This window comes from Schistocerca americana, chromosome 1, assembly GCF_021461395.2.
Source record: "Schistocerca americana isolate TAMUIC-IGC-003095 chromosome 1, iqSchAmer2.1, whole genome shotgun sequence".
NCBI classification, from domain to species: domain Eukaryota; kingdom Metazoa; phylum Arthropoda; class Insecta; order Orthoptera; family Acrididae; genus Schistocerca; species Schistocerca americana.
This window is the reverse complement of record NC_060119.1, coordinates 694,780,162-694,804,500: the sequence shown is the minus strand read 5'-3', so window position 1 is coordinate 694,804,500 and position 24,339 is coordinate 694,780,162. Positions and strand designations below refer to the sequence as shown.

General features: G+C 38.6%; 1 protein-coding gene across 2 annotated transcripts in view; it reads left to right on the top strand.

The window, feature by feature from the left end:
- Window positions 1-24,339, top strand: part of LOC124609337 (acylamino-acid-releasing enzyme-like) — a 134,901-nt gene that overhangs the window by 94,261 nt on the left and 16,301 nt on the right. For both annotated transcript variants that reach the window (XM_047140065.1, XM_047140066.1), the window contains exons 10-12: window positions 6,873-7,010; window positions 19,299-19,519; window positions 19,612-19,691. In XM_047140065.1, coding sequence (XP_046996021.1) covers window positions 6,873-7,010; window positions 19,299-19,519; window positions 19,612-19,691 — 439 coding nt within the window. The remainder of the gene's footprint in view (window positions 1-6,872; window positions 7,011-19,298; window positions 19,520-19,611; window positions 19,692-24,339) is intronic.

The window sequence follows — 24,339 nt, the reverse complement described above, 5'->3', positions numbered from 1 at the left end:
TTGGCCAACTTCATCATTGTAATTTTCAAGTATGTCTTGTGAGACCATTGTACTGGATGGCAAGAGAGTTCCTTCCCACATATCAGTGAGTATGCTGAGGTGAATTGAAAGGTGTAGTTGAAGGCTACAGTGTGACGTGTCTGACGGCACTTGCACATAACATCTACTTACCTTGGGCCTGGTGGTCAAGTGGTAAAATGTGTTCCTTTAAACAGAGAGGTCGCAGAATTAAATCCCGATTGAACCACAGAAATTTTCAGTCTGCTTTTAATCTAATCTCCACCTTTCAACAATGTGAGAGGTTTGGATTCCACTTTAAATTGTAATTCCCGTCTCCCTAGTTGGATAACTGGGATGGGTTTTGGGCACTCAATTCGCTGAAGTGGTGTCCAATTAGAAGACGAGCTCATGGCCATTGAGCCACACACAATAATAATAATAAATTATCCTCCTCCTCCTCCTCCTCCTCATCATCATCATCATCATCTTCTTCTTCTTCTTCTTCTCAGCTGAATTATTATTATTATTAACTCAGCTGAATGTGTATGGAAAAGGACTCACACAAGATATGTCAATTAACGTAGAACTGCCATCTGAAGAAGAAATCGCTAAAGCAGCCCAACAAATAAGAAAACGGAACAGTTCTGGCCTGGACAACATCACTCCAGAGTTACTCAAAGTAAATCCCTCTATAACAGTAGAAATTTTACATCCGCATGCTCATCCAGGGTGTATATGACTCAGGACAATCGGGAGATCCGGGAAAAACCCGGGAATTTTTTCGTCCGGGAAAAACTGGGAAAAACCCGGGAATTTTTTAAAATTCTGGGAATTTTTCATTGTTTTAGTTTTCAGCTAAATTTTTGTAATTTTGACTGGTAAGAACCAATACTCTTAACAAAGGATATTACTGTATCCCGCTGCTGCAGAACAATATTTCAGCAATATAACATAAACAAGAGAAAAAACGAAAATAAAGGAAATGCGCCATATACAACAACGACACACAGTGCTCATTCAAGCATCTGCCAACAGCAAAATGTCAAAGGCTTTAGGAAGACTATGCAATGCATCATAACAACAAACTGCCTCCGATGAGCGTGAAGTCACAACTGTTTACATTAGATTTGTTTTAGAGTTACGAGCGGGCTCGTGCGCATGCGCAGTTGAGTTGTGTTTGAGTTGCTGCTGGAATGTGGCTGTTGGCTGTGCAAGCAACTAGATGCTACTGGGAAAAGGGGGCGCCAAATTCATATTCTTGAGGAAAAGAACTTGTTTCACAAAATGCCTAGCATCCAGCGCAAGTTTGTCTATGATTATACATATGATTTTGAAACGCTTCCCTGTTGGTTTTTGAACATTTTTGAACACATTTTAAGTTGATTTCTGTATCAATCATAAGTTGATTTTTGAATGCGTGATGTCTGTCAGGAGAATCCTATTACATCTAGAAATCAACTTTCCGCAGACAAAAGGGGATGGGGCTGTACGAGCTGATCGGAGTAAAGCTGAACGGATGAATGCCAATCGCTGTCTGATTATGTGGTTGATTGGGTTTGCGAATAATCAGCATTGTTATAATTACTTGCGAAATCTATAGATTCAGATTACCAGAATGGAAATAAACGACTGACAGGAATAACAGGTGAGAAAGATTACGTACTATCTTCTCGGTGTATCCAAGAAAATTAAATTTTGACAGAAAATTTTTGGCCAGATCGCTATATTAGTAAGGACCAGTTGTACAGTCCCTGGCTAGCAGCCGCTTACATTCAGTATTGGAAGTAACACGGAAAACGTGTTGCACGAACATGTAATAGCGCCTAACCAGAAAATAATTGCGGGATAATTAAAACTGTGATTCTGGCAGGGTTAGTGAAGTTAATCGGCGAACAAATTTTGACAATGGCAGGAATAGCTACAGAAATGGTGATGACAAGACATTTTGTTAGAACGAAGAAGGAGAAGAAACAGGGATATCACACAAATTATGGCAGAATAAGACGATTCCGAATTTATATAAAAATTTCGTAATACTACTTTTCGATCTCATGCTTGAGAAACTGGTGCGTATGAATGAAATGTGAAACTATTTCCTAACATAAAGCTTTTTGCTTGTAGTAGGCCAAATAGGCATTTGAAATTGGTACTTTGTGAATTATATTGTCTTGTTATATAAATTGCCATGTGTACCAAAACAATCTCATTTATTTGGTGTGTGTTACAAAATTGCTGCAATACTAGAAAGGCCAATTTTGTTTTATCTAGCAGTCAGTGACAAAATAGATGTAATCAGATCGAGAAACCATACCATTCTTGGGGTATTATTTGTGATAACAGCTTTTTCAGTATTACATAACGACATTTCGATTTTTCATGTAACAAAACATTTGACGAACTTTGATGAGGTAATAGGTTCTTTCGCAGAAAGGAAAGCACGCCATGTAAAGCTGTTGTAAGATTAGAGAGAAAAAAATGGTAGGAGCTAAGGGTTGAAGAAATGTGTAATTTCTTGCTTATCTCTTGTCTTTATTAGTTTTATGTATCCTACATTTAATTTTATATCACACAAAACAGCAAGTTATTAGCTAATAGGCAATAAAGAGTGCAAATTTTCTGAAGAGTTCTCCCAATTACAAATAATCCCATCCGCTATTAATTGTGAGATTTTTTTTTTTTAAAGAGGGACAGGATGTCAAACCGGCCAACTGGGAGCAGGAGAGACACCACAGGACATTTCAGTTTCCACTGTCCTGAATGTAGTTTGATGGCATCCATTACAAAATATACACATTTCAATTCAACAGAGTTACTTACAGTGACTTGCGGTAGAAGAATGCTTTATGAAAAGGCGTGGCACTGCACTTTGGCATACTTAAAACCAAATAATATGTCTTACATTTCCTCGAACATACATGTTTTATGTTTCAGACTTTCCAGAAGGATATGCGCTACAAGATGAACATATTTTTGAAAATTTGTTTTTTTAGTATTGACCTGGTTCGCAAATATCGTACACCGGGGCTGATGCGCAGAGCAGCCTGAGTTATAGCGGTTAGTCTCCATGTGACCGGTGTTTACATTTAGTGATTTTGCTGTTTCCCCCTCGTTTACTCTCACGTCAAATGAAAACAAAATGGATATCTGTGACCAGGAGCTATCAAGTAAATTAAAATGCATTCACATAATTATGGAAGGCTAAAATATGTCATTAGTTTCAGATTTTATTTTATTTCCACTTTTCTGGTAGTCAAGCATTAATTGCCTTGCAGAACAATGAAGTTATTTTTGGCTGTTTGCTAAAGAAATTTGACTTTTATAAACTTTTCACCAGAGGCAGTCAATGTATTTGAAACGAAATGTTTAATTCCACAGTACTGGCTAGTTTCAACTGTTCGCTGCAGTTCAGGTGCACGTTTTCATCTTCTAGCACATATGGCATTTTGCCATAGTAAAGAACCAAACATAATACAGTACTGGTGCTCCAAGAAAATTTACATCCCGAATAGCCCACTGAAAAGCTTAATATCAGGTCGAAGTCTACGTCTTTGGGAATCTGAATATACGAATGTGCACTTTAAGTATGCACTTTAAATGTGCACATTTTAGTATGGTTCACGAAATTCCGATTCTCTTGGAGTATCCTCTGATGTCTTGTTTCTTTTATGACATAATATTTTACACGTATGTACATAAGGGCTTCCTACGTCATGATAGCTGTGCAAGCGCAGTGTTGCCTGTTATCTGCGCTCTCTGACAACTGCTGAAACGAACCTATTTCTAACAGGTCGCGGGAAAATATTGCGAATGGTGGTTTGAAAAGTGTTACTTTCAAAGTAAATATCCTTTTACGCAAGTTGAACTATGTGCGAGAATGTACCATGAATTTATTAAATCACAGTGTGTTTGACTTGCATTTAAAAATTAACTCTATGATGACGAGCCATTTAGAAGAATTTCGAACCCTGAAGATCAGACATTTATGCCATTATTAAAAATTTTACTGCCACATTTGTGTGACATATCTTAATTGTAACACGTGTAAGAAATATCAACATTATATGCGAAAGCTTAGCTTCTCTTGCAGCTTATTAACCTTAGAGACCAGTTTTATATGTGAAAGCTTCGCTTTTCTGTTAACAACACTATGTACATTAATTTAAATTATTAACTTGCCCTGTTTGTGTGTTCGTGCTACGTAACAGTGATGTTGCTGTTGGCTGACTACATCACGTATCCTATGCTCTGAATGTCTGCTGCCATCGGCTGGTGAGATCACATGACATGAGCTATGACTGGCTTACAAACGTGCGTCACAATCTCGATTTCAATGATTCGGAAAGTAACATGCAGTGTTTGGTGGAATTCCAGTGTATACTTTCGTAATACGAAAATACGCAGTATACATGTTGCTGCACATCAAAGATATTTCCAAAACATGTCTTTTTCCCTGAGTTTCGTTTTCTGAAGTGCAGGGAAATTCTACTCCTGTGTATAAAACCATAACCATTCAAAGGATTGATAAGGGAAAATATACTGTCACTTAACATGGAAAATGCGTGTTTTTCACTTGGGAGAAAGTGTATTTTTAACTGGGAAACCCGGGATTTTTTATTTTTCCTTGTCCGCGTATACACCCTGTCATCAAGCTCCCCAAGAAAGGAGACCTATCAGTTTGTGATAATTGGAGAGGCATCAGTCCCAAGCAAGATCCTCTCACAAAAGATCCTAAATACGATAAAAGCATATGTAGACAAGAAAATAAGAAGAGAACAAGCAGGATTCAGGAAAGATTACTTTTGCACCCAGCAGATAAACACATTGACAATAAAAGCTCAGTATTCGTGTGAATACCAATCACCACCGTACATGCTGTTTGTAGACTGAAAAGGTCTTTGACAGTATAATTAGATCAAAAATATGGCGGTCACTGCAAACTTTTTGAATTCCCAAGAATGTAATTGCTCTTGACAAGGTTGTGTATGAAAACTACACAAGCCAGGTTCAACATCAAGGTCTGCTTTCAGAACCAATAGCAGTGAAAACGGAGTTAAGCAAGGCTGCATGCTCTCACCAATACTGTTTAACATAGTACTGAATCTTGTAATGATGAAAGCAGTGAATAAAGTGAGGGGAATAAAATGGAGCAATGGAACACCCCTAGAAGACCTAGATTTTGTGGATGACCTTTGCCTTCTATCCCACAGCCTTAATGTCATGAAAGAGAGACTAGAAGATCTGACATTTGTGTCGAAGAAAGTCGGTTTGAAAATTGATGCCCAAAAAACAAGCCTTGTGGATAAATGATACCAACACTGCAGAGCATGGGAACCAGGATTGGAAAGTTTTGCTACTCTGGAAGCATGATTACACCATAATATGGTAGTGCACAGAGGACATTAACAGCCGCATCAACAAAGCCAAAGGTGCTTTTATGACTCTCAGCTCTATCTGGAGATCAAAGGAAATAACATTGAGGATTGTACAGCGGATATTTGAATGTAATGTTAAATTTGTGCAACTTCCTGGCAGATTAAAACTGTGTGCTGGACCGAGACTCGAACTCGGGACCTTTGCCTTTTGCGGGCAAGTGCTCTACCATCTGAGCTACCCAAGCACGACTCACGCTCTGTCCTCACAGTTTTTCTTCTGCCAGTACATCGTCTCCGACCTTCCAAACTTTACAGAAGCTCTCCTGCGAACCTTGCAGAACTAGCACTCCTGAAAGAAATGATATTGCGGAGACATGGCTCAGCCACAGCCTGGTGGATGTTTCCAGAATGAGATTTTCACTCTGCAGCGGAGTGTGCACTGATATGAAACTTCCTGGCAGATTAAAACTGTGTGCTGGATCGAGAGCGGAAGTTTCATATCAGCGCACACACTGCTGCAGAGTGAAGATCTCACTCTTAAAATTTGTGCGTCTGTATGAATGTGAAACACAGGAAGTGTCAAAGCAGCTAATCCATAAGCTGGAGACCGATGTCTAAGGCATATACTACAAGTATGATGACCAAATGTTATCTCTAACAAATCAGTCTGGGAAAGAATCAACCAGAAGCCAATGGAGCTGCAAATGAGAAGCAGGAAGTGGTGATGGTTAGAACAGGATATCAAATGAACATATTGCTGAGGAAGCACTTTATTGGATACCGTAGGGACGCCAGAGACAAGGCAGGCCCAGTATAACTTGGAGACAATCAGGTGAAGCGGAATGTCAACAACAAGGAATAGGATGGGAAAACGTGAAAATACTAGCAGAAGACAGAACAAGATGGCGATCCTGTGTTGCAGTTGTATGCTCCACATATGGAGTTAAAGGAATTAATTATAATAAGTAATAAATTATTATTTATTTTCCATGAGAGGAGGTGATTTACCTGAGAGTGCTATTGTTGCAACTTTGATCTGCCATGTTAATGTGAGGAAAGGGAACATCAGAGTATACAATCATGACCACAGAAGATGTGTTTTCTGTTTATGTCAGACACCACATTTTCTGCTGCTGAAACCTGCGCTTTTTCGTTTTTGTCATCTGTCAAATCCTTTCATGTTGCACATCTTTTCCCTTGGTGTAGAGCATTGCAAGGAAAGAGGACTCTGAATTAAGGACAAACTCTTTCCTTGCTGCATCATATGTCGTACAACTGGCAGGTTCTTTAACATTCAAGAACCTGTGCAGCATGTAATATAATTTTTTTCCATTTAAATTTTGCTTAGCCCTTTCGTTTTCTCATTTGTAATTAGACATTACTTTATATTCATTGTTATCTTTATGCAAGCAAATTTTCCAATTTTAAGTTTGAAGCTATAAATGAAAATACATTTCTGTTAATTAATGTATTACATAATTTTTGTATTGGATCTTGCAGAATCATACTGTGCTATTTATTTTGGTCCAGAGAGCACAAAGGAGAAAGAAATACCATTAATTGTATGGCCTCATGGAGGACCACACAGTGCCTTTGCCAATACTTTCATGTTAGATGCTGCACTTCTGACACTGCTTGGTAAGTTATGCTCTATGTTGATTTGTATGAAAATGGATTCTTTAAAATATGCTTTTATTTTATTTTACTGAAGTGACCATTTTTTACTAAAAATACCATAAAAGTCCCTACACATTAATTTCAATGACAAAGGAAAAGCATGTATAAAAGTAATTGCTTAATATTGTTTCCTTTCTGTTTTGCTATTGCAACTGCTTGTATTTGTTGAATGACATGATTTTTTGGCAGTGCCACTGGAAAATGGGTGTTGACTTGTTACTTAAAGTGGAATTGAATAATGCAGCTGAAGTTGCTCTAATCTGATTTTAATGTCATTGTATTGCCACATTACATTTAGGGTAATCATACAGGTGTGGTTGACGGTTTCTTGATTGAAAGATTACAAAATGCCCTACACTACAAATAGTGTTATGTAATGAAATTTGGAACTGAAAAAGAAGCTTAATGCCATTTATGACAAAAATACAATATGATTGACATTTAAGAAACATTCACATGTTCCCGTTGTCTGAATGTAAAGAGATAGTATATTGACACTACAGAGCAAAGAGGGTTCAACATAAGATACAGCTAGAGAAAGGTGGTGGTATAACAGACAGAAGCCTTAGTATCACAAACTAATATAAACATGTTAAGATGCTATAGATCAAACATTGTCAGTACGGTACTTAATAATTGCAGTAATGTCAATTATTAATATGCAAAACTGATTAAATGAGCTGCTTAAACCTGACATGGTATCAGCTCTGGAAAAACGTACTATATGTAAGATGTCTTTTTTGACCCCAAAGTGATTGGAGCAACTGTAAGGTGATAAAATGTAAAATATTACCACAAATATAATTATTGACCTATTGTGAAACTCATGCACATTGTTAAAATTATGCTTCGTTGTTGCATGTTGTAAGTAAGTTAAATATGAGTAGTATTGTGTACTACCTATGTTTGAAACATGGAAACACATATGTTGTTTTAGTTCGTTCTTATAATTCCAAACATTATTTTAACACACAGTATTCATTTGCTACATACTACGTAAACGATATTGTAATTAGGTAATATGACATGTTTTATCCCTAATAAGGAATTTTGTTAGAAATAAACTTCTACTCACTCTCCACCTCATACGGTGAACACTCATTACACAACACTCTTACTCTGGCATGTTCTTTAGGCCAATAATGCACTATCAAATTTATTGGACAAAGTTGATTTGTCCAACATACTGGACATAGTGTGTTAGGGAACTTTTGTCAAATGTAACCTGTTTTCCAATTTATTTAAACAAGTTTAGTGCCTCGCCTTAAATTTGACCAAAGAAATTATTAGGCTTCTGTTCACTGCATGGAGAAATGTAATTGCTTGGAATGCTAGCAATGCTGCAGCTGTCTGACGTGTTATATCTATCAACATGGCTTTGAAATTTACTTGATGTCTCGCATCGACAACGACACTGACGGATGTATGAGGCAGATGAAGCTCTGTATAACTTGTGGCATCCTGAATACAAAAATAAAATAAGAAAAAAGTGAGAGCTGTAAAAAAAATTTGCGAAGGCCGTCAGCTGTGAAATATGGCCACAGTGTACCCTGAGGATATAAAGGAGAAAATCTACAACTTTTGTAGAAACAATAATATTTCTTTGCGGCTACAGTATGTGCTAATCAGTTACTTTTCTTCAGACATTCCTCCTTAAATAGCTTCACACATTTCTGGTATTACTTTCGTCAGTGTGCACTGTGGTATTAGTGCTATATTGAAAACTAGAGTAGCTTTCTCCTTTTACAAGAAATCTTACTGTTACGGTAAGTCTTTCTTCTGCAGATACAGCATTTCTGAGGTGAATGGTTCTACTCTGCAATATGAGGAGCCACTTTCCTGAGCACTTATTGAAATGTAGTCTTGTTTATGTGCAAATAATTTTCATACGACTTAACGTCCTTGATTTCTAGCTTCCACAACAAAATTTTGTTTTAATTATCTTGCTGTGAAATCCAAAGCTTCATCCATGTATGTTTCCTTTTCTTTTTGTTTTTTCTGCTCATCTTCCAAATGCGTTAGCACACTGGACTCGCATCCGGGAGGCCGACGGTTCAATCCCGCGTCCAGCCATCCTGATTTAGGTTTTCCGTGATTTCCCTAAATCCCTAATTCGCTCTAGGCAAATGCCGGGATGGTTCCTTTGAAAGGGCACGGCCGATTTCCTTCTCCGTCCTTATCTAATCCAGTGAGACAAATGACCTCACAGTTTAGTCTCTTTCCCCAAACAACCCAACCCAACCCCATCTTCCAAATACAAACACAATACAGTTGTAGTACACACAACTGGAGAGCATGGTAACAAGTTGTGATCTGCCATTCTGAAACTCTGACAAAATATTGAGTGACAGTGTAATATCACCTTTTTGTGCCCTGTCAAAGATCTTTGTCCAGTATTTGATCAAATTTCTTTTTCCAATAAATTTAATAGGGTAAAGGCCCGTTACAGACAAACCTGTAACACTCATAACCTTGTTGATTCACTTTTGTGTCCCTTGATGTTGGGCAGGTGTCACACAGTTTTCATTTCATTTAAATTTGGATCAAAGGAATCACACTTCATGTGTTTATTTTAAATGAATTATTATTTGTTTATGAGACACATTAATGCAGTGAGAAGTGTCATGTTTTATACTTGGCTCATTTTATACTTTCACTGTTAAAATCTGTTCAATTTCATACGTCATTCTGGTTAATGCTCAGAAAAACTTACTCAAGTAGTTTATTTGATGCCTTCCACTCATTAACGTTTTTTTTTTTTCAATTTTACAATGTTTATGTGGTCCATTAAATAGTTATGACCTTAATTAAAGGACATAATCAGGAATGCTAAATGAAATCAAAATAAAATTTACTTACAAGGCTTCATTCCTCTGTGCAGTTAAAACAAACTGCTTTGTTTCAAAATTCTGTTCTGTTGGCAACCAGATGGTTCCACCCTGGTGATTACTCGGTCACTGTAAGGATGTTGGACACTGTGTGTTCATGTTGTTCAAGAAGACTTACAAGGAGGCCTCCTTACATCATATGGCCCAAATGTGAGAAATTTTATTATTTAAATTTTACAAAGAGGCCAACTTTTTTAGCTTTTTCCTTTCGACTGATGCGACCTGTTCAAATCATTGTCAGCAAAGCTGTCCGCTAATCAAATCATGCTGCAGGATGAGAGACTAATCAGAGCCATAGGTGAAAACTGTATTGCTCCTCTGTTCTCAGATGTCACCAGAGTAGACTGTAAATGGCGTAGTCTTCTTTACATTTGCATTTCCTGTCTCCTCCGAGATGGGTCTAGTGCTACGGGAGCTATCTTCTTGTGTCGTCTTGGCAATCCTGACCAAGTAGCAGAAATTATTTGAAGGAAGGACTCAGATGATTTTTACTGTTTATGACATTCTTAAGATGATCTATGTAACTGAAGTTATGAAAAGAAAATATTTGTTGTTATTGTGTTACAGCAAGAAAAAGCACAGTTTTTGGTACATGGTACTTAATACAGTAACACATAAGGTACAGTTTGTGTGTAGCACTGAATGCATTGACTGGGCAACAGTAATACAGTGCAAAGAATAGGCTGAGAACTCATTTGTGATTGCGTAAATAATGCTGTTTTTCGGTGGGCCATCAGAGTGCAGTAGGGGGCTGACCCAGGTTGCCTCTATAAGCAGGCCTGTGAACTGTATAGACATGTGCTCTCTGAAATTGCAGGCATCTTGAATGAAGTTACAGTTGAAGTTGACATTTTATCATATTGTTAACTTCAGCTGTGAAGTTAAGTCTAGGACGTGCAATATTCCATATCAGCCCCCCCCCCCCCCCTCGCACTCTCTCTCGGTGCACTTAGTGAGCTGAAAAATAAAATACTGGTTTTGTGTTTGTCATTGTTCATTTACTTTAAATTAATAATGCCACATTCTAGCTCAAAATATCCATCATCTTTGTTGTCACAAATGAAAGCTGACTGTTGTCACACTCTGATCTTTCTTACCTGTATATCCATAAGTTGTGTGGGTGGCTATTATGAGGATTTCCAGGCAGCATTCAGGACAGCTGATAACAGCCATATGATGTCAGAGACATTCTTTAATAACAGCATTACCCAGACAATACATGTGTATTATGGCTGTCAACAGCCAGTATCCAGCTGTCCATCACAACTGAGCATCACGGAAGAAGGATGATTGTGATTTTCATTCAGCCAACATTGAAATATATAACTAATCTCTTCTCCCTGTGAGAGTTGGATTTTGTGTTGCCTGTACATTAAAACAGCTGTAGAAGAAATTGTCTTTCATCTTTTTTATTGAAATTTTGGTAATAGGAATATTTACCACTACTTGGAAACAACTATTTTAATCCAGCTTCAGCACAGGAAAAGGATTATACTTCCATTGGTAGTTACCACAGCATTAGTCTCAGCTCCATAGGGAAGAACGCATAGTCATCTGTGAGGATGATTCAAATGGAAACCTTAAAAGTGCTGTAATCCTTTTAATTGTAACAATAAACAAAAACTTACACATCATTTTTTGACATAATCTCCCTGACTTGAGTGCACATATTACACAACTTCGGAAGTGCGTAGTTGCCACAATGAAAGAATTCTTTTGGTCACATATGCAGCCAGATGGGCAGTGCAGTTTTCACCTCTTTGTCACTTCTGAAATTCCTTCCTCCCATTGTTTCTTTGAGTGTACCAAACAGATGGCAGTCCCTAGGACTGAGATCTGGTGACTGAGAATGATGTACCAGACACTCAGATTTAATTTCCTGAATAATCTCAACTGTCTTATATATGTATATAACCAGGGTGCCTATTCTGTATCTTTCCACCGTTGTGCCGATCGTTTTGGTACAAAAGAGCACCGAACGGTCTAATACTCGAATTCGAGTCCCTGCATTATTCAGTATGCATTTCGGTTGTGATACTGTTTGGGTATAGAGAACCGAAGCGCTGTTGTCGGTTCGTGTCGCGCAAGCCAGTCAAAAGCAACCGATCGCAGATCCGCACATGCGCACTGCAGCGCGCACAGCGCCATGAACACAAAGGAGCTAGTAGACAACACAGGCGCGCTATTCTTCCAAGTACCGAAAATTGCGTTTGCATTGCCATAAGGCATGATGCCGCATTCCATCGAGCTGACGTGCCCGCCTTAATCACCCTTGCCTCCTCCTTAACAGTATCAGGCGCAGTATATTAATTTCCATGATTCTCAGATGAAATGCATAAAAATTTTTACATGTTCCATGCATGCATAATAACGATAGCGTATTTGACTGTATTCTGCAGATTGTCGTAAATGCCGCATTATGTCATCTTATTCCCAGCCACACTGACATTGTGTTTTGGATTTTACGTTTCGGAAAATGAGTTAGGAATAGTGTGTAGTACCACATTGTACTAATACATCTATAAAAACACCCGAAAAATTGATTCTGAGAGTTTCAAAGAATAAGAAGATAAATAGAATGTGGTTATAACTCGCTCCTAGAGATCCAAATGATTAAGTAGCCTACTTCCCTGTATCATACGTCAACGGTTTGGGTCTTAAAAACAAAACTGAAAAAAAAAGGAACAAAAAAAGCATTTTTGAGAGCTCTTGCAGTCCGTTGAAGTTTATAACATGCATCTCATGAATGAAAATGTTTCGTATATGGTGCTACAGTCTAAAAATATTACGGCAGAGATCTTTCATCTCTGTCTAGTGTGGTTGAGGATTCGATCGCAGATAAATAATTGTGCCAAGCAAGATTATGAAGATGACTGCTGCTAGTTACATTCCCAGTAATTTAAGTTGTGCTCTTAGATTTCTGTCTGACCACATACTCAGAAATCGCTACGTATTTGGAAAAAATGGTGAATTATTTCAGACAAGAAAAAAATATAAAGGTCACTGTCGGTTGTTTCACTCACAGCAATTTCATCTCCAACAATTTCATATTTCGTATTTTAAACACACACAAATCACGAAACCATTACTGAGGAAGTGCGCTCTTACATGTAAGTAATAACGAATATTTCAGAAAAATTTTAACTTAACGAATAACAATGTCTCAGAACGTGCTGCATATATGTAGAGGGAAAAATTTTTTTTTTTGCATCCAACCGTGCGCGAACCCATGTCCTTCCGTATCGCATTCCCGCGCGCTAACAACTTGGCCACGCCAAACAACAGGAATGCAGTGCTCAATTCTTGTAGTATTGTGCAGAGGAAAGCAGGCTGACTTCGTTGCCAAACGGTGCTACGTAAGTCATAAATGCGTGATAGTTTAGAAGGTTTCCAATATCAGGCTTCACATAATTGCTTTCCATTGTTACTTGAAAGTTGTAAACACGTTTTGATAATTACTAACTAACCCATTTGTGGGGAAAAAGTACACAAGGGCACTAGTAATGTCAGTTCGTACTCATGTAATATACCTAAGCAGAACCGATGTCTTCATATTTAATGATCCTTAAACTCTTGTTTGCATAAAAATAACACATTTTGAGAGAATATAAACCGAAAATGTTTCTTTTTTTCTTCTCTTCTCTTCTCCTCCTCTTCTTCTCCTCTTCTTCTTCTCCTCTCCTTCTCCTCTCCTTCTCCTCTTCTCTCTTCTCTTCTCTTAATCCACTTGCTCAGCACATACTTATCCATCTGTCACATGGTGTAGCTTGTTGAAACCTCGTCAGTACTAAGTCATTTCCAATATGAGTTCAGAAGGTGTTAATGTAAGCTTGATAACCAATCCTGGCAGATTAAAACTGTGTGCTGGACCAAGAGCGGAAGTTTTATATCAGCGCACACTCCACTGCAGAGTGAAAACCTCATTCTGGAAACAGCCCCCATGCTGTGGCTAAGCCATGTCTCCGCAGTATCCTTTCTTTCAGGAGTGCTAGTTCTGCAAGGTTCGCAGGAGAGCTTCTGTAAAGTTTGGAAGGTAGGAGACGAGATACTGGTAGAAGTGAAACTGTGAGGACTGGGCGTGAGTCGTGCTTCAGTAGCTCAGATGGTAGAGCACTTGCCCGTGAAAGGCAGAGTCCCGAGTTTGAGTCTCAGTCGGGCACACAGTCTTAATCTGCCAGGAAGCTTCAATTCCACAATTGCTTGCACCCACATCCGTATCCCTTGCCTGACCATCATTGGAACATTTGTTCAACAATGTTCAACAATCATCAGTAGCAATGAGGCCATTTGAGATCTTTATGAGGGACAAGCTTGATATTTTACAAGTTGATAGAACAAGGTACAAAGCCAGCTGTGGAATGGGGGAACCCCCTTGTTAACTTTAGAATTATGTGGTCAAGGTTAACTTTAGAATGAAACGGTGTAGGAAGGCTTGTTCCCCATATGACATTTCATTTTCAAAAAATAAGTTCTATGACATTTTTAAATTGGCATCTGGATTTTATTTGTGTTTACACAATTGGGACCATGCAGGGGGCCTTTTTTGGATACTCTGTTGTGTTCCCAAAACATATCCCCAGAATAAGACCCTGCAGCAGTTTTCTATCTATTATGTGGATTTATTTGCTGACCTGAGGACACTGGAACAAATGAAATGACATTTTGGGTAGAAATTCTTCATCTGCTCTGATTGCCGTTGTGCCTTACTTCTCATTGGATAGATGTATGCAGCAGACAGGCTTGTACAGAACATTGAGGGTACACTACTTTTGCAAAGGTAGGAGGAGGAGATCATTTTGTATTAGATCCAGGGGCAAGTGGGGCTCTGGGGTAAGCTTGCTGGGTGGCTGCCTAGGAGCCCTCTCCAATCTGCTTCCTGCTTAGCCCTCCAGATGCCAAATACATGACAAGAAAGGCAGTGCTTTTGTGGGAGACTCGGTGGTTGGAAGTGAGAGGCAATAGCTGCAGTCATTGAAATCTAAATATAATAATAATAATAATAATAATAATAATAATAAAAATATTAACTTCAGTCATTAAACAGAAATTAATGACACATACAACACAGAACAAAATTATAAATGAAGAACAAAAAGGCTGTTGCAAAGGAGCATGAGGATGTAAAGAGCAACTGATAATAGATGCAGAGGTGACATATCAAGCTAAAACTAAACAAAGGTCGCTACACTACGCATACATTGATTACCAAAAAGCTTTTAATAGTGTACCCCACACATGGTTACTACAAATATTGGAAATATACAAAGTAGATCCTAAATTGATACAGTTCCTAAACATAGTAATGAAAAATTGGAAAACCACACTTAATATCCAAACAAATTCAAATAATATCACATCACAGCCAATACAGATTAAGCGTGGAATATACCAAGGAGACTCATTAAGTCCTTTCTGGTTCTGCCTTGCTCTGAACCCACTGTCCAACATGCTAAATAATACAAATTATGGATACAATATTACTGGAACATACCCACACAAAATCACACATTTGCTATACATGGATGATCTAAAACTACTGGCAGCAACAAATCAACAACTCAACCAATTACTAAAGATAACAGAAGGATTCAGCAATGATATAAGTATGGCTTTTGGAACAGACAAATGTAAGAAAAATAGCATAGTCAAGGGAAAACACACTAAACAAGAAGATTACATATTGGATAACCACAGCGACTGCATAGAAGCGATGGAAAAAACGGATGCCTATAAATATCTAGGATACAGACAAAAAATAGGAATAGATAATACAAATATTAAAGAAGAACTAAAAGAAAAATATAGACAAAGACTAACAAAAATACTGAAAACAGAATTGACAGCAAGAAACAAGACAAAAGCTATAAATACTTATGCCATACCAATATTGACCTACTCATTTGGAGTAGTGAAATGGAGTAACACAGACCTAGAAGCACTCAATACACTTACACGATCACAATGCCACAAATATAGAATACATCACATACATTCAGCAACAGAAAGATTCACATTAAGCAGAAAGGAAGGAGGAAGGGGATTTATCGACATAAAAAACCTACATTATGGACAGGTAGACAATTTAAGAAAATTCTTTCTAGAACGAGCAGAAACTAGCAAAATACACAAGGCAATCACTCATATAAATACATCGGCTACACCACTGCAATTTCATAACCACTTCTACAACCCTTTAGATCACATAACATCAACATATACAAAGAAAGTAAATTGGAAAAAGAAAACACTTCTTGGCAAGCACCCGTATCATCTAACACAGCCACACATCGATCAAGACGCATCTAACACATGGCTAAGAAAAGGCAATATATACAGTGAGACAGAAGGATTCATGATTGCAGTACAGGATCAAACAATAAACACCAGGTATTACAGCAAGCATATTATTAAAGATCCCAATACCACAACGGATAAATGCAGACTTTGTAAACAACAAATAGAAACAGTAGATCACATCACAAGCGGATGTACAATACTAGCAAATACAGAATACCCCAGAAGACATGACAATGTCGCAAAAATAATACATCAACAGCTTGCCTTACAACATAAACTTTTAAAACAACACGTTCCTACATACAAGTATACACCACAAAATGTACTGGAGAATGATGAATACAAATTATACTGGAACAGAACCATTATAACAGATAAAACAACGCCACATAACAAACCTGACATCATACTCACCAATAAAAAGAAGAAATTAACACAACTAAGCAAAATATCCATACCCAATACAACAAATATACAAAAGAAAACAGGAGAAAAAATTGAAAAATACATCCAACTGGCTGAGGAAGTCAGACATGTGGCATCAGGATAAAGTTGACATCATACCAATTATACTATCAACTACAGGAGTCATACCACACAATATCCACCAGTACATCAATGCAATACAGCTACATCCAAACATATATATACAACTACAGAAATCCGTAATTATTGATACATGTTCAATTACCCAAAAGTTCCTAAATGCAATATAACACATACCGTACAGTTAAAATGAAGTGACGCTTGATCAAGGTCCGTGTCACTCCATTTTTAACCGGACTTAACGTCTGAGAAAGTGAAGGAAATAATAATAATTAATAATAATAATAATAATGTTGTTGTTGTTGTTGTTGTTGTTGTGGTTGTGGTCTTCAGCCCTGAGACTGGTTTGATGCAGCTCTCCATGCTACCCTATCGTGTGCAAGTTTCTTCATCTTCCAGTACCTATGGCAACCTACATCCTTCTGAATCTGCTTAGTGTATTCATCTCTTCGTCTTCCTCTACAATTTTTACCTTCCACGCTGCCCTCCAATGCTAAATTTGTGATCCCTTGATGCCTCAGAACATGTCCTACCAACCAGTCCCTTCTTCTCGTCAAGTTGTGCCACAAACTCCTCTTCTCCCCAATTCTATTCAATACCTCCTCATTAGTTATGTGATCTACCCATCTAATCTTCAGCGTTGTTCTGTAGCACCACATTTCTTAAGCTTCTATTCTCTTCCTGTCCAAACTATTTATCGTTCATGTTTCACTTCCATACATGGCTACACTCCATACGAATACTTTCAGAAACGACTTCCTGACACTTAAATCTATACTCGATGTTAACAAGTTTCTCTTCTTCAGAAACGCTTTCCTTGCCATTGCCAGTCTACATTTTATATCTTCTCTACTTCGACCATCATCAGTTATTTTGCTCCCCAAATAGCAAAACTCCTTTACTACTTTAAGTGTCTCATTTCCGAATCTAATTCCCTCAGCATCACCCGATTTAATTTGACTACATTCCATTATTCTCGTTTTGCTGTTGTTGATGTTAATCTTATATCCTCCTTTCAAGACACTGTCCATTCCGTTCAACTGCTCTTCCAAGTCCTTTGCTGTGTCTGACAGAATTACAATGTCATCGGTGAACCTCAAAGTTTTTATTTCTTCTCCATGGATTTTAATACCTACTCTGAACTTTTCTTTTGTTTCCTTCACTACTTGCTCAATATACAGATTGAATAACATCGGGGAGAGGCTACAACCCTGTATCACTCCCTTCCCAACCACTGCTTCCCTTCCCAACCACTGCTTCCCTTTCATGCCCCTTGACTCTTATAACACCGTCAGTAGTTCTAATGGAATGTTGTCTACTCCCGGGGCCTTGTTTCAACTTAGGTCTTTCAGTGCTCTGTCAAACTCTTCACGCAGTATCGTATCCCCCATTTCATCTTCATCTGCATCCTCTTCCATTTGCATAATATTGTCCTCAAGTATAATAATAATAATAATCTTTTTCTTCTTCTTCAACAACAACAACATCATCAATAATAATAATAATAATAATAATATATAGAGGTTGTCACAGTTAGCAAGGGACATAACTGTTAAAGCAGGCCAGACCACTTGTGCCAATCATGCCCCACACTTACTTGGTGTGAGGCAGATGTAATGGTGCTGAACGGAGCAAGTGCACATTTTGGAGATCATATTAGCCTGCATGAGATGTTTGCACTTGAGTATTGTCCTTCTGGAACACTAGATGTTTAGAATTGGTCTATGTTGTTGCCACTACCATATTCTTCATGGTAGTAGTTGCTCGACTTGATTGCATTTTCAATTTACCTTTGCATAATTCGTCCCTCCTGTTGTGTCTTCATCAAATTATTTGAGGTGGGCTGCAAAGTGATGAGGTGCAAGAGCAAGCCTGATGAACATTGCACTTGCTCAGAGACCACCTAGATTGTACCTGACTTTGGAATGCAACATTGGTCCAAATTTGTTCTGCAGTCACCATGTGGTCAGCAATGATTCCTTGCCTGTTATGGCAGTTCAGTCCCTGAATTTGTATGCTGATGCTGTTCAGAACCAGGATGACATACATGTGCAACTCCAATGGGCAATTAATAAAATGTGTAACACCATATGTCCAACACATTGAGCAGTTCTTTTCAAAGACTATACTGCCTTCTTGCAAGATGATAATATATCATCACTGGACGTAAATTTCTTGCAGGAATTGTGTTAATTGATAATGACATGGGATGCCAACAATATTTACAGATCTATTGTGATCCCAGTGGATCATTTTTCAGCAGGTCAAATAAAGTTGTTGTTATGATAAGTATTTTCATGTGGCTTCTACTTCGTTCACAGCATGCTCCTACGAATGATTGCCTTTTCCGTCCTCTCATCAGATGTTCAGTTTTCCTACTTTTGTTTAATGGCTGGTAATTGAAGTAAAAACTGAATGTTGCAAGAGTGAGTGAGTTTGTGAGTGTGTGTGTGTGAGTGTGTGTGTGTGTGTGTGTGTGTGTCTGAAAATTACATTTTCTAAGAAATATTTTTTTCAGGCTTTGGTGTGCTGATGGTGAACTTCAGAGGTTCAGTTGGAGCAGGGCAAGATAGTGTAGACTCACTGCCAGGCAGAATTGGTGATGCTGATGTCAAAGATGTACATTATGCAGCAACTGAAGCACTGAAACAGTTTCCTTTCTTAAATCCTGAAAAGCTTTTTCTGTTTGGAGGTTCACATGGTGGTTTTCTAGTGACACACGTCAGTGGACAGTATCCAGTAAGTTGCAAAATAAAAGCATGAATTGTGGCATTTATAAGGAATTAATGTTCCAGCAGTGTGTGTGTGTTTGCTCTTTTTTGTTATTACAGAAAGACTATAAAGCAGTTGTGGCAAGAAATCCAGTGACAGATGTGGCAGCAATGTTTACCGTCACTGATATTCCAGATTGGTGAGTTTCCCAACTGTGACATTATTGGGGGGGGGGGGGGGGGGGGGGAAATATGTTTTGGTGTATAGATTTTAAACAGATCAAAATTTTTATTTGTGATAATAATGTATACAGTAGAGTCCCATTAATCCAAACTAATTGGGTCTGGACCTTGTTCAGATTACCAATTTGTTCAGATTAGCCGGAATTACGGTGATGAGTTTCTAGAATGAAGTACACCAAGCAGATAAGTAGGTACACCATGGTTACAAATGGGAACAAATCTGGGAACAATGGCTCACTGTCACTCCCTGCCCTTGTTGTTGTATATTGTTGAGACTTTTGTAGTGCCCGAGTCAGTGCACTGCCAGTTGGATCCCAAAGCGCTTGGTTATGACAGTTATCGATCGCTGGCATGCGTAACAGTTGTATTGTATTCGTTCAGGTGTAAGTGGTGTACGTATTTTCTTCATGAGTAAACGGAAACATATAACATTAACTTTCAAAGAAAATCTGAATGCTTTGAAGCGGATAGACAGAGGAAATCTGAATGCTTTGAAGTGTATAGACAATGGTGAGAATGTATCTAAACTGGCGACAGAACTGGGTGTAGGTAAAACAAATATTTATGATTGGAAGAAGAACTGAGTGAAGCTTGAAGAAGACTTTGAAACAGTCCCAGTATGATGAAGTGGGTGAAGCTCTTTTCCTTTGGCTTATATGAGAAAGAGAAAGGGGAACTTCTTTGAGTGGAGCACTGGTTCAGGAGAAGGCTGTTTACCTGAACAAGTTAATGAATGGTGATGAGTCTTTTAGTGCGAGTACGGGTTGGTTGGACAGATTCAAAAAAGTCATGGAATCCATCAGCTAACAATTACTGGAGAGAAGCTTTCTTCTGACCGTGATGCAGCAAAAGAATACTTGGCTGAATTTGAAAAAATGACAAGAGAGGGAAAGTATTCTCCCCAACAAATTTATAACGCTGATGAGATGGACCTTAATTTTAGGGCATTGCCAACAAAAAGCCTGGCATCAAAAGTAGAAGACCATGCTCCTGGTTTTAAAATGTGCAAAGATTGTGTGACTTTATTAGTGTGCAGCAATGCTACTGGTAATCACAAGCTACCTTTAAAGCTGATCGGCAAATCTGCTAGGCCCAGAACTTTTAAAAACTGCAACATGAAGTCCCTGCCCGTATATTATCGTAACCAGAAAAAAGCCTGGATAGATGGTAAGCTGTTCAGAGAATGGTTTCACGGCCAGTTTGTTCCTTCTGTTTGACAGTTTTGTAAGGAAAATCATTTTTCTCCCTGCAATCCTTTTGATTGATAACGCACCATCTCACCCCAGGACAGAGGAATTATGTGATGGAGAAATTGTGGCGATGTTTTTGCCACCAAATGTTACACCACTTCTACAGCCGATGGACCAGGGCGTACTGCAAACATTAAAAATGATTTACAGAGTACAACTTTTAAGAATTCTGATCCAAGATGATAGCATTCCTCTAGTTGACAAAATAAAAAATAACAATGTGAAGGATGTTGTTTATTGGGCTGCTGAGGCGTGGCAGAATATTTCATAAAATACTCTGAGAAAATCGTGGAGAAAACTTTGGACATCTCTTGAATTTCAGGACAGCCAGGTTGAAAATGAAGAGGAAAATCTACCACAAATGATATAGACAATCCCTTGATGTGAAGAAGCTAGTGAAGGAGACGTAGATGAGTGGATGGCAGCAGGTGGGCATATGTGGAGAACCTTACTGACGCTGATTTAGTTGCTGCTGTGAATCAAGACCAGGAAGAAGTGGAATGCTGTGATGGAAGTGACAATGAGCTTGAAAGCAATAAAGGAGAACTGGTGCCACACAGCGACGCAGCAGAAGCCCTTGATGTCGCACTACGTTATTTGGAGCAACAGTCCACTGCTACTCCTGCTGATTGGATGTTTATGAGACGATGGTGCGACTATGCATCATATAACAGACTGTCTTCATTATGCCAAAAAAGAATGACTGAGTTTTTGTCGTCTAAAAAGTAGAGATAAAAAGTCCGCTCTATTTTAGTAAGTTTGACAGGTTTTCTTTCATTGTTATGTATTGATTAAACCTAATGTTTTCTTGCCAATTTTTCTAATACATGTTTTCTGTACTCTGTAAATTAAAATAGTGTGTATGTGCAGCAGTTTACCACACAGTTTTCCATACTTAGACTGACATTTTTCATGTTCGGATTACTGGGACTCCGCCCCATTTGGAGGTGCTGTAATCACTTGAAGCAGAACAGAATGTGGATCTTTACAGTGTACTAGCATTACCATTGGTGACAGGCCTGGTTCATAACCACTTATTGCATTTTGAAGAGTGCCAGAGGATCAGTACGCTTCCATGCACTTTTAAGTCTTTTACATTCATTTAATTAACTCAGTGTCTTAAGTATTTTACTTGGAGAGTGCAGCCATGAAATATTTTTACACTGTGCTGTTGGCTTAAATTTCATAGACTTAGTGTGCATATACTGTTTGGCAGAGACAGTTCACACAGTGTCGCAGCCTATAGATACCTGCAAACCTCAACTAACACTGCTGAACCTTTCTGCTGGACCAGAATGGAACCATAGAAGCATAATTCATCTGTGTGCATTCATGTGTTCTGCTTGTTCGCTGGTGGTCATTTTTATGCAGAATGCTTTGCAGTGAACACATGATGGATTGTAAATGATATAGGTTATCTCACATGTAGCTGTGCTTCGATGTTACAGATTTTGCTGGTGGTAGTGATTGGGAGTGGCTCGGGGAAGTGGTTGTTGGTGGGTGCATGTCTAGGGCAAAGATAGTCGTCTGAAATCTTACATGATTTGACAAGGATGTTACAGATTTTACAAGGATGACGAAAGGCAGCTCTGGGTGGTGTGGGGAGGGAATAAGGGAAGTTGATATCATTTCATGACTCAACTTGAGAAAGTCACAGCTCTGGTTGAGTAATCTGTGATTCTAGAAATTGGTAGTACTGTTTGTTTATTTGTGTATTTCTAGGCTGTACTGAGAGTTGCACTTCTTAAAGATAATTGCTGGCCAGTCGATATGCTCTTCTGTGAATTTAACACATTTCTAAAATAGATGTTCCTGACTGTGGAGATAGAAATGGATTTGTGTTACAGCATTGATGTCAGTGAATATAAAGTTTTGCAAAATTTTCAGATAAAGAAAAAGTACTGTTGATTGTTAAGAGAATTGCATTTTCTTTTGCAGGTATAAAAGTTTTGCCCTGAAAGTAATGTCAAAAAGTCTATAAAAAATTAATTTATTGATCAGAATGGAAAAATGCATCAAAAATATTCAAAATAGGGCCCCCACATCAATAATTTTAGCCAGCAAGATTTACAAGTGTTGCAGACACAAGGGAAGACCCACATTGGAAAGTCCTGTGGGGCCAATGCAGTAGCAGGTGTTATTGTTGATGGTTTCAAACCTGTCTCCTTTCATGGGTATCTTGAGGTGAGGAAACAAAAAGTAGTCTGCCGGAGTGAGTCTGCACCAGTCCCACTTCTGCTCAGTCTTACTAATCTTGTGGCCAGCATGCGACCTCGTTGACGAGCATGCATTGCCGTCTGTGGTGATCAGATACTCTGTAGAAACATTTTGGCAGCAGACTTCTCAAGTTTGATTGCATACTGTCATCAAATTGAATGCTGCATCATGGGTGGAAAAGGACCTGCAAACAGAGGTTCACGTAGGGAAATGTCCAAACTCTTTGGTAGCTTGTAGATAACTGGAATTGTTCATGTTTGGATATTAACAGCCCCAATCAACGAATATGGACGGATAGACTGTGCTCTGACCAGTAGGAGTGTCAGGATAGAACTGGTGATAATAAATTTCTGTTGAAATCTTGTAGTGATATATACAGTCAGGAATATTATTAAATTATAATTTCATTACATTTTTGTTCAGGAAGTTAACAAGTTGTTTATAAAATACTGTTAGTGCTGGAATCTTTTATGGAACATTTTCTTCTGTTTCACGCTATATTGTAAAGGATTATTTAGTTTACGTAGTGTACACGTAAATAATTTGTACGTACAAAGACGACTGCATATATTCAGTTCAGCTAGACTGTTTCAGTAAAGAATATAAAGAGTAAACATTTACATATAGCGTCAATTACGACTCTGACTAAGATACATTTAGCCTGCTGGGTTGGCCGAGCGGCCTAACGCACGACTTTCCGGAGTGGGAAGGAGCGCCTGGTCCCCGGCACGAATCCGCCCAGCGGACTTGTGTTGAGGTCCGGTGAGCCGGCCAGTCTGTGGATGGTTTTTAGGCAGTTATGCATGTGCCATGGTGAATGCGGGCTGGTTTCCCTTATTCCGTCTCAGCTACACTATGTTGGGATTGCTGCGCAAACAAGTTCTCCACGTACGCATACACCACCATTACTTTACCACGCAAACATAGGGGTTACACTCGTCTGGCGTGAGACGTTCCCTGAGGGGGTCCACTGGGGGCCGAACCGCACAATAACCCTGGGTTTGGTGTGGGGCGGCAGAGGGGTGAAGTGGACTACGGTAGTCGTCGTGGGGGTTGTGGACCACTGCGGATGCAGCAGGGACGGAGCTTCTCTGTCATTTCTAGGCCCCCAGTAACATACAGTACAGTACAATACAAG